Below are 12112 nucleotides of genomic sequence, written 5' to 3'. Positions count from 1 at the left end.
AAGGGGGAGGGGGAGGGAGGAGGGGAGGGAGGGATTAATAAATTGGACAAAAGGGTTAGAGATAAAGACAAGGAGATCTTTCAGAATGTCAGCTGAGCAAGAAAACAAAGAGAAGGAAAATACAAAAGATTGGGAAGAATATGAACTTAGGAGAGCCAACATCCAAATAGTAACAGTTCAAAGAGTGGGAGGTGGGGAAGGACCTTATGAAAAAACTGCAAAGTTCTTTTACTATAAATGAAGATTACAAGACTAAATGAAAAAGCACAATGAATTTTTAGAATCTTTTAGAAAAAAAAAATCAACAGAAGCACAGCACTATGTTTCAAAATAATGATAAAGAGATGAAGAGATCCAAGACATAAAAAGATCCCAAGAAGACATAAATAAACAAATGAAACCCAACTGGGGTTGTACAAAGGAGCAAATCAGACTAGCATCAGCAGCACTGATTTAAAACACTGGAAGAGATGCCTTAAAAGTTCTGAGGAAAAAAGTTTTAACCCAGAATTTCATATCTAGCCAAGCTATCATTTAAGAAGAGAACAGAATAAAGAACACTTCAAAAATGCAAAGGCTCAGAAATTATATTCTTAGTGACTCTTGTTTAGGATATACAAACAAGGGAGTAAACAAAGAATGGAGAAGACATGGAGCCCGGGGCCTGTGTAAAGTATTAATCAGATTCAAGACTCATCTTCATAAAAATGACTTGAACGATTACAACCTCAGTTATTAGGGTGCATAAGCAAAGAACAGTGAAATTAAAATAAATAAATCTGAGCAACAGCATGGAAATGAAGAAATCTGTCACTGCCTGGGTTCAGGATAAGGAAAAAATTTCTCTCCTGAGAATTTCCTTTTTTTGTCCACATCCGCATTGTGTGTAATTCTGAGAATTTTTAAAACAAGCCAGCCTATAAGGTAAATACTAAATCAACATCTGACAATTCTATGATACAGTAAACTAAACATCCACTTCAGTAATTTCTGTATTGGAGGCACCTGACAGAAGCAAATACAAAATATCCTTTGGAGGCTTGTTCCCTAAAACCAGTCTGTCAGACTTCATAGAGCCCTGGTGAAAAGGCTCACGATCTAAAACTATCAAACACAGGAGGACATCGCCTACAACAAACAAGAGCAGGCCGAAGCAAGCAGTAAAATAAGACATCAAGAACGTCAGATAATGGAATTATCAAACATGTATGTGAAATCAGTATAATTGAGACACTTAAAAAATAGGTCTGGTGCAGTGGCTCACACCTGTAATCCCAGCACCTGGGAGGCCGCGGCAGGCAGATCATTTTTGAGTTCAGAAGTTCAAGACCAGCCTGGTCAATAGAGTGAAACCCTGTCTCTACTAAAAACACAAAAATGAGCCAGACATGGTGGCATGCACCTATAATCCCAGCTACCTGGGAGGCTGAGGCAGGAGAACTGCTTGAACCCACGAGTTAGAGATTGCAGTGAGCCAAAATTGCGCCACTGCACTCCAGCTTGGGTGACAAAGCAAGACTCCATCTCAAAATATAACTCAAAACATTCATAGAAGATTTAAGCAAATGTGGAGGCATACCATGTTTATAAACAGGCAGACACCAAAAAGACATTTTCTCCCAAATTGATTTATATATTCAATGTAATTCCAACAAAAACACTGACAATTTTTTTTCTTTGTTTTTCTGTTCTTTTTTAAAGAGATGGTGGCATGTCTCTGTGTTGTCCAGGCTGGAGTACAGTTGCTATTCACAAGTGCAATCATAGCACGTTACAGCCTCAAACTCCTAGGCTCAAGCCTTCTTCCTGCCTCAGCCTCTGAGTAGCTGGGACTACAGGTACGCACCACCACACACAGCTTAGTAAGTTTTTAAAATGAAGTTTCACAAGATGAACTTTCACAAGATGATACATTTTAGTATAAGAGTGAACAAAGGTGAATGACAAGGTTTGTCTTGGAAAAAGGAAATTTTTTAATTTTTAAAAAAAAGGAGCAAAAGGTCAAAGGTCAAGATCAGTCAAGATAATCTTGAAGATGGCCAAGGTATATGCAGGGAGGGCACTGAAATTAACTTAGTGAGCAAAATTACTGCTTATTATAAAGCTATTGTGGACCGTAAAAAAAAAGGAGGAAAAACTACTTTAATATAAAAACATGAAAAGACAGCTCTCTAAAAAGTAAAAGTGTATCAGTTATCTATTGCTATGTAACAAATTACCTCCGAAATTAATAACTTAAAACAACAATAATTACTTCTCATAGCTTTCTTGAAACAAGAATTTGGGAGGGACTTGGCAGACAGTTCTGGCTCAGTGCCTCTACGAAGCATACAGTCAAGATGTCAGCCAGGACTGCAGTCATCTGAAAGCTTGATTAGGATAGAGACTCTACCTCAAAAGTAGCTCTTTGACGTGGCTGGTAAGTTGGTGCTGGGTCTCTGTAGAAGACCTCAATTTTTCTCCATATGGCCTCTTTAAATTAGGACTACTAGAGTATCTTTCACGGAATGGCAGCTGTTTTTCACCCAGAATGAGGGATCCAAAGAGCAAGGAAAAAGCTGTATGTAATGACCTAGGCTCAGAAGTCACTATTAATTCTATTATATTCTCTTGGTCATGGAGACCAGCCCTGAGCAACAGGACAGCAATCATAGACTGGTGTGAATAACAGGAGACAAGAACAAGGGGCCATCTTAGAGGTTGGCTACCACACCAAGCCATAGGCTAAGAATAAAGCTTCAACTTATATCATCAACAAAGGATCAGTATACAGAATTTGTCAAGAATTCTTGTAAATCAAAGAATTCCACAGCAGAAAATGTAAGCAATCTAAAGAAAAACATAAAACAAATGGACAAATAATTCACAAAAGGAACATAAACTGCATATAATAAGCATTCAAATGTACTCATTAGTACCACACAGTGCATGTTATTTACTTAACACTGGGCCATAGGCTTTTAATATTTTTCTAAAAATGGTACATTTATGTTTATTCATCCTTGTTCTTTTTCCCACTTCCCCTTGAGTCCAATGGCTAAGGATAGAGGTGCAATTTGCGGCCAAAGAAGAGACAGAGGTTAACTTATCTAGCATCCTGAGCCCAATCTCTGAAGTTGGCTTAGGAAAGTACAGTGATAGAACTCACTGTCATAAACATGAAAAAAATCAGTAGATCTACAGTGAGCTATGTTTAAAAGTTTAACTTCAGTTAGTATGTACTTTCTTCATTTTTACACTTTATTGAGGCCAGACTCTTTCTGTTATGGGTACTCCAAAATGAAGGACTATAAATGTGTAAATCTGCCACCTACTATTTTATGATCTGACATTCTTCCCACTAGCACAATGACTCTATATTATCATGTTCTTAATATCCTTTAACAGATCAGGGCTCAAACTTTCTGGTCTCAGGATCTCTCTTACATTCTTAGTCATTGAGTATTTTAATTCATTACATAATGAATTAAAAATGAATCTTAAATTTTAAAATGTTTAAATGACATTTATTTTATTATTAGTTCTGTTATTTTCTGAAACACGCTCTCACTCTGTCGCCCAGACTGGAGTGCAGCAGCATGATCACAGCTCACTGTAGCCTAAACCTCCCAGACTCAAGTGATCCTACCACTTGAGCAGGAGATGGAAGGTAGGTCCCATCCATCCTGAGTAGCTGGAACTATAGCCACAGACCACCACACTTGACTAATTTTTTTATTTTTTGTAGAGTCGGAGTCTCACCATATTGCCCAGGCTGGTCTTGAACTCCTGGGTTCAAGTGATCCTCCCACCTCAGCCTTCAAAAGTGCTGGGGTTACTGGCATGAATCACCATGCCAGCATGACATGTTTAAACAACATTTTTAAAAATCAGAATTAACTCTATTTCCTTTTAAAAAAAAAAAAAAATTAATAGAGCCGGGCACGGTGGCTCACACCTATAATTCCAGCACTTTGAGAGGCAGAGACCAGTGGATCATCTGAGATCAGGAGTCCGAGACTAGACTGGCCAACATGGTGAAGCCCCCAACTCTATTAAAAATACAAAAATTAGCTGGGTATGGTGGTACATGCCTGTAATCCCAGCTACTGGTGGGGCTGAGGCAGGAGAATTGCTTGAGCCCGGGAGGCGGAGGGTGCAGTGAGCCGGGATCATGTCATTGCACTCCAGCCTGGGTGACAGAGCAAGACTCTGTGCCCCCCACAAAAAAAAAAAAAAAAATAAGAGAGTCATTGTGCTATATTTTAAAGACCTCTTTAACATGTGGTTTAATATAATATGGCTGGATATATGCTTCTGCATTTAATGTTTTGGTACGTTGCTTCTTTGGAGAATATAAAGAAAATCTGGCCTCATACAGCTAAGAAAAGGGAAGAGCAGATTTTAACAGCCTTTTTAGATCGTGTTGATATTTTTCTTTGACATAACACAAAAACTAAAGAAGTATATTTATTTTTTAAACATCACTTGCAATGTGGGCTCTCAAACCTTAAAAATAAACTTTACTACTCTCTTGCATTAAAATCTAATCATTGGCTGGGCATGATGGCTCACACCTGTAATCCCAACACTTTGGGAGACTGAGGTGGGTGATCAACTGAGGTCAGTAGTTCAAGACCAGCCTGGTCAACATGGCGAAATCCCGTCTCTACTAAAAAATTAGCCAGGCGTGGTGGCACGCACCTGTAATCCCAGCTACTTGGGAGGCTGAGGCAGGAGAATTGCTTGAACCCAGGAGGCAGGGGTTGTGGTGAGCCGAGACTGTGCCACTTCACTCCAGCTCTGGCAACAGAGCAAGACTACATCTTAAAAAATAAAAAAAATAAATAAAATACAAACTGTTTATTATTGCTCTGTTTTGCACTTAACATCATGCATTGGTCATTTAGAATATATTGCAATAAGCTATGCATCTTTGAAGTGCTGCCACTTCACTACTCAATATCAAAAAAATTCACGTTCATTAATATCACTACCAATCTCTTCAGGAAAGTCTTTAAATATTGAGAAATTCACTAGCTAAGGGCAACAAATACAAATTTTCCAAAATTCTAATTTTCATTTAAAAATCTCAATTTTTTATCACTGGCAACATATGTCAGTTGTTTTTCTAGGAATGACAGGCTCAATTCATTCACTTTCGAGAAAATGGCTGCCAAGTACCCATGCCTAAAAACCACAGTTTGTCACTCATTATTTCAAGTAAAAATAGTTTTCTATGAAAAAAAAGCAAATTCAGCTTGGAACTCAAACAACTACACAAGTACTTTTCTTTTTGCACTTCCGTCTGCAGCAGAAGCATTTTATGCACATTTCCCATTTCATCACACAGAACTTTAAAGATCAAAATTTAATAGAGTAACTTTTACTGTTTCATCAATCACATTAAGTGACAATGGCATAAGTTTATTTTTGTTTTTTTCTCTAAGTGTTTGAAAGTAAATATGCAATGACTTTTAGTATGGCTTGAAGCCACTGTATTTTTTTTTTTTTTTAAGACAAGGTCTCCCTCTGTTGCCCAGGCTGGAGTAGAATGCTGCAATCACAACTCACTGCAGCCTTAACACTCCCTGGCTCAGGTGATTTTTCCACTTCAGCCTCCTGAGTAGCTGGGACAACAGGCATGCACCACCATGCCTGGTTAATTTTTGTGTGTGTTTTTGTAGAGACAGGATTTCATCATGTTGCCCAGGCTAGTCTCCTACTCCTGGACTCAAGCAATCCACCCACCTCAGCCTCCCAAATGTAGTCACTCACCATCTTAATTCATGCCAAGTTGGCTGCAGTTCTATCACTGCTTTTGCACCATTAATATAAATGTCAGCATAGAGAATAAGGCAAATGTCAACTTAGTGTAATTATGGAAATAGTTTTAAACTCGTGCACCTCTAAAAGGGTCTCAGTGACACAGTCACCATCAACACCCCCACCCCAGCATTCTGTGGACCACACTTTGAGAATCACTGCTTTAAGGTACTCTCACTTAGGAACCACTGAGAGCTGTATATATGAGAAAAGTAAAAGTAAGTAGAGTCCCCTAATTGGAACTTTTCATGTAAAGATACTAGATATTATCAAGACTTAGGATTTAGGACATTAGTTTACAAGTTTTTACATTTAAGGCTCTAGGTAGCTAGAGAGATTTGGAACTCAAATGATTTATCAGCATGCTACACATCAGTAGATATCAGAAAAGTCTATAAAACCACAATTTACTCCCCTGCCTCTTCTTTCTGTTTACTGTGAGATATAGTCATAAAGACAATGGGGGAACAAATGAAAAATTACTGAAATAACACTACTGCAACTTATTGGGGGCTTCCCATGTATGCTTCCAATAAATGTACCTTGTAATAAGTTAACTCTCTTAATTCTCACAAAAATGCTGACGTAGGTATAATTATTACTCTCAACTTACAGATATTAAGTAACTTATCCATGTCATTCCAGTAATACTCAAAAATGAATTCAGGTAGTTTGACCACATGCTAGACAGAAGTTGCTAGGAATTGTTTCAGCAATCTTGGACACATATTTAATGACTGGCTATTGGTGTGGTACCACATGATCATTCAAACACTCAAGCTTGTTTCTGCTGAAGAGGTCAGAGAAAGTAAAGCCTAAAAAGTCCCAAAACAGTTAAGTCACACAGAGGCTAGAATTGTCATATGGTATACACACTCCAGTGACAAGAAATTCCAAGGGCTCAAACAGAGTAGCTCAGCATGGTTTGTAATAAACAGACAGAAACACTATGAGGAAGTGTTCTTCACACTACACTCAGAGGTTTCCCCTCCCCTCCCACTTACACGATTGTTGCCATCTCAGACCTTTCATATTAAGTTGTTTCATTTTTGAGATGAAGTCTTGCTGTGTTGGCCAGGCTGGAGTGCAGTGGTGCAATCACAGTTCACTGTGGCCTCTGCCTCCCAGGTTCAAGCCATTCTCCTGCCTCAGCCTCCTGAGTAGCTTGGATTACAGGCACGCCCCACCACACCCGGCTAATTTTATATTTTCACGAGGTACTGGGTTTTGCCATGTTGGCCAGGCTGGTCACAAACTCCTGACCTCAAGTGATCCGCCCACCTCGGAGGCCCAAAGTGCTGGGATAACCAATACTGTGTCCATCTCAGAGACAGCCTCATCTCCTTCTAGAGTTTATCTGAGAATTTGTTCAGATGCATCAATATGATTCCCATTTTTAGAAATATTTTTTTAGAGACAGGGTCTTGCTATGTTTCTCAGGCTGATCTTGAACTCTTGGCCTCAAGCAAATTCTCTTGCCTCAGCCTTCTGAGTAGCAAATCTGTATTTTTATCGATAAAGTATAAATTTATTTATATATACTACTGATAGCTATTCTGCCTCAACCTGAAAAAGCACCCCCCAAAAAATCACAAAAGCACTTTAAAATGCTATCGAGATTCAATATTAACTAATTTATCTATTTTCATTTTGCAGATACTCCAATGGTAAACAGATCATACTTTCTCCTCAAATACTTAAATACATGTTCCTCAAAGTGTGGTGGTACCACCAGCATCAAAATCACGGGGCACTTGTTAAAAATGCAGGCACACGGAGTCATCACCAAATCAACTGAACCAGTCTCTAAATAAACTCCCAAGTGAGCATTTTAATAAGCTCTCCAGTGATTCTTTCTTACTCAAAACTTATTTACTGAACAGACTACAATATCCTAGTGCAAAATGAGAAAGGTAAGTAAACAAAAATAAACATTTTGGATTTCAGCTGTGCCACAAAGAAAAAAAGATATGTCAGAGAACGACCTGGAGGGCTACTTTAAAATGAGAAGTCAAAATCTTTCTGAGGAGACATCCGAAGTGAGGAGCCCTTCATTCAAGACAGTGGTTCTCAAAATTAAGCGTGCATCAGAATCACCCAGAGAACTTGTTAAATGAGACTACTGGTTAGAAGGTCTGGAATGGGGCCCAAGAACCTGCATTCCTAACAAGGTCACAGATGATGCTGATGCTGCTGGTCCAGGAACCACACTCTGAGAGCCGCTGATCTAGAGAGAACACCAAGAGAGTGTGAATAAATGTATTAAGAGAAACAGGGAAAAGGTCAGTTAGAAAAGAGGGCATGATACTCATGACAGTTTCAAAATTACTTGAAAAAGATGGTGAATTAAACCGCTAGCTATGATCTCCAGACCAGAGAAGATAAAATCTGAGGCTGATCAATAATATCCTGTATTGTTGAAGCATTTCTCAGTTACAAAGCGTTTTCACATTTATTATTTGCCTTAGTGAGATATAAGTAAACAACTACTAGCTACATTTTAGAGGTAACCCGAGGGACAAAAACAGTATGAACTTCCTTTAGAGTAAAACAGTTAAGGAGCTAAACTATTTCCCCTAACACCCAATCTAGTGTTCTTTCCACCACAGCTTGATCTTTTTGAAGAGCAAAGCAAAGGGTACACATAGGAGTTAATACTGACAAATTATTTTCTAGACTATCTAAAAACAAGGTGGATGGCTGGGCACAGTGGTTCACACCTATTATCCCAGCACTTTGGGAGGCTGAGGCACGCAGATCATTTGAAGCCAGGAGTTCGAGACCAGTCTGGTCAATATAGCAAAACCCCATCTCTACTAAAAATACAAAAATTAGCCACAAGGGTGGTGTGCACCTGTAATCTCAGCTACTCGGGTGGCTGAGGCAGAAGAACTGCTTGAACCTGGGAGGCAGAGCACTCCGGCCTGGGCGACAAAGCGACTGTCTCAAAAAAAATTTTTTTTTAATTAAAAACAGTGGATTCCAGGTTCAATTTGTTTTAGATATTGGTTAGAAAGCACTATTATTTAAAACTGGCAGCATTTAGTTAGTCCCTTCCACTTACTCCTCCTTCAAAAAGAAAGGATAAAGAAATTAAGAGATTTGCATATTATTCTCTCTTCTACATAAATTTCAGGTAACTAGTTTCATAACCTTAGTCCCTCAGCAACATCAGTCAAACATAATCTGCATCTTTGGGTTCCCTTTAAATCTCTCACCTAACCCAGGTTCCCACAAGAACACTGAATCCTATGTGTCTTACTATGCTCATGGGTACACAGACCAGGAGCAGTTATTCTCTAAACACCCATTAACACTCGGTAGCTTCTCCAACAACCAAAATCTTATTCTTAATATTCTTACCTCCATGTCCCGATAATGCTACAAATCCAAAACATCCCAAACTGAAATCATTTCATCCTCCCTCCAGCCCAGCCCTCACCCTCACCCTAGCCCTCACCCCAGCCCTGCTTCTGTGTCTGAATATGTATTAACAGCAGTGCCATCCACCAAACAAGAAGATGTGGAATTCTACAAGTTTGTCTCCCTCACACCAATCTCAATACACTCCCCTCATCTCCATTCCCATGGCCACTTACTATTAGTTACTATTAATAATACACTACCATTTCATTAGTAACTACCACGTACTAATCACTTTACACATTTTATCTTACTTCATTCTCTCAATAACCCTATGAGGTCACGTACTTTTTTCCCATTTCACAAATGAGAAAACTGAGGCTAAGAAAAGGTCATCTGTCCAAGTCATAGGTAGGAGGTGGCAAAGTAGATTTCCAAGCCCTACCGTTCCCCCAAACCAAAATGCTTCATTCTTAATACTTGTGATATCATTCCTTTAATACCCATTCCAAATGATAATTTCTTACCTAGATAACTGCCAGGATTCTCCTAACTGGTCTCCCTGTCTCCAGCCTTACTTCCCTCATCCCTCAAGTGCCCTAAGTGATCTTTCTGAATCAGAAATCTGATCCTTTTATCATCTTGATATAAAAGTGCTCCAGAAACATCCTTTAGTCCACAATGTCCAGAATATACTCTACAGGATAAATTCCAAGCCCTTTAGTACAGTTCCACAATCCCTTACCTACAGTTCTGAAATTCAAAAGCTTTGAAATTTTAATTTTTTTCCTAAGTCTGCAATGGAACCCACTGTGAATGATGGGAGGCTATTTAGTCTCTTTATCCCATTAGTGTGACATTCATGTTTGTCAATGCAGAAACATTAACGTGTTTGATAAAGAGTTAACTCAGACCCCAATAAAGTCTTACCTAAGAGACCTTGCCAGGAAAAAGAAAAATCCCAAAATATTCTGAAGTCCAAAACACACCTGGATCCCAAGAGTTTGAGAAAAGAGATTGTGAAACCCTTATCTATTCAGTCCATCAATCCAATCTAATTTCCACCAATCACCTTACACATTCTTTAGTTCCAGGGATGAAGAAGGGTGCCGTGGGCCCTGAATACCCTCCAACCCAGTGAAGTATTCACTCTTCAAGAAACCGGCTCATGGATTTTCTTTCTTGTGAAGTTTCCCTGACCTTTCCTCTATTGTGCCACAGCCATTGTACTGAATACCCACCTCCACTGCTGCAAGTTACATACGTTTCCCCTGCTCGACTGTGAATGAAGTCTTCATTGAGTACTTTATTCAATCCTAGCACAGTGCCCCAACACTAGGGGCTCATGAACGTACAATGAACTAAAATTCATGCCCAGCTTTCCCTAACTCAATTTCCTTCTAAGTTAATTTCTTCTTCATCCCCAAACCTTAGAATTTTCCCTAACCATGCAATCCACTTTCCAAGTTTCTCCTTCCCAATGTCATCTTACAATTTTCTCACAGGCGCCTTCTCTGTATCCCAAGCTCTCCAACATCTTTTAACCACCTCCATTTAATTCACAGTCCTCCTTTCTCCTGTCTTCGAACAGGCCAAGTCCCCTCCCTCCAAAGCAATCCATCTTTACTGCCCTTACCTCTTACCTACTCCCTCAACACCTCTCTGGCCCGGGCGCTCCCAGCCAAAACGCTTCTCACAACGTATTTCCCAAATCCCCCTTCTCTCACTGTGCGGGTCTACCCGCTCCAGAACCAGCGCTCGGCCGGGTTCCGCACATGACAAACCTTCCTCGCAGCCAGTGTCCCCTCCCCCAGCCTCTCGCAGCCGGCACCCCTCCCTTCATGCTCCCCTTATCTCTTGCGGTCCAGCTTCTCTGGAAAGTGTCCCAGGGGCGAGTCTTTCACCTCAGAGACCCCTCGAGATCGCAGCTGTCCGAGAAGCCCCAGGCCCCAGCACCTCCGTCCCCAGCTCCTCTAGGGCTGCGCAAATCCCGTGCGGCCCAGACGCGGAGCAGGGCCTCTGGCTCACCTTGCTGGATGTCGCCGTTGCTACCCCCTGGGATGGGCACGCTGAGCTGGCGCTCCGGCTCGGGCAGGCAGCGCAGGCAGAAGGAGTGAAGACAGGGCAGCAGCTTGGGCTCCGCCTCACGCCGGCTCTGCAAGCTCTGCTGACACACGGCGCAGGTGTCCAGGAGAGAGGCTGGCGGTCCAGGAGGCGGCCCCGCGGAGGGACCCGGAGCGGGAGCCGAAGCTGGAGCTGGAGCCGGCGTCGATACCGCGCCCCCGGGAACTCCAGGGGCCACTGAGGCCGCAGGGGATGAAGCAGCCTGGGCCGAGCCCGAGGAGGCCGCGGCCACCCCCCCGTCGTCGGGCCCGGCCGCGCCGCCCTCCGCGCCGGCCCTGCCGCCTTCCTCCTCCTCCTCCTCCACCAGCACCGCGGCGAGAGGCGGCTCCGCCTCCTGCGCCGCGGGCCCGGCGGTCCCGGCAGTTACCGGCGCGCTGCCGCTGCCCCCGCCACCGCTCTCAGCCTCGCCGCCGCCTTTGTTTTCCGCCATGTTTTCCTCTTTGAACCCGCCGGACCGCCCCGCGCCGCCCGCCGCCCGCGTCGCCGCCGCCGCCCCCAGCCCCAGCCGCAGCCGCAGCAAGAGCGGCAGCCGAGAGCGAGCGAGAGAGCGAAGCAACGAGAGCGCGCGCGCACGCGGCGCCCCCGCCCTCGCGTCGCGCGTTTGAAGGAGGGCGGGTGCGGCACGCGCACGTACGCACAGACGTCCTCCCGAGGGAGGCGGGAACTCGGTACGCGGGCGCGGAAGGTTGCCGGGCCGGAGCCAGTTCGTTGCGTCAGTACCGCGGCTCTTTAGCTGGAAAGGAGGTTTTAAAGCCGGAGGCTGTTGACGCTGGGTAGCATTTGGCTGGGGTTGGTTATGAGCTCCTACGCAGCGGAGCTG

General features: G+C 42.5%; 1 protein-coding gene across 2 annotated transcripts in view; it reads right to left on the bottom strand.

Annotated features, from left to right (window-relative positions):
* Window positions 1-11844, bottom strand: part of TRIM33 (tripartite motif containing 33) — a 126178-nt gene extending 114334 nt beyond the window's left edge. Inside the window, exon 1 of one of the 2 annotated variants that reach the window (XM_032249673.1) lies at window positions 11197-11844. In XM_032249673.1, the coding sequence (XP_032105564.1) occupies window positions 11197-11722 (526 nt within the window). In that variant the 5' untranslated portion in view covers window positions 11723-11844. The remainder of the gene's footprint in view (window positions 1-11196) is intronic. The other variant, XM_032249674.1, reaches the window with a different exon arrangement.
* Window positions 11845-12112: the final 268 nt, after the last annotated feature.

Source organism: Sapajus apella, unplaced genomic scaffold (genome assembly GCF_009761245.1).
Source record: "Sapajus apella isolate SASKATOON/1434 unplaced genomic scaffold, GSC_monkey_1.0 scaffold69, whole genome shotgun sequence".
In the NCBI taxonomy this organism is placed as follows: Eukaryota; Metazoa; Chordata; class Mammalia; order Primates; family Cebidae; genus Sapajus; species Sapajus apella.
The sequence above is the reverse complement of the archived record's forward strand: the minus strand, read 5'-3'. Positions and strand labels throughout refer to the sequence as shown.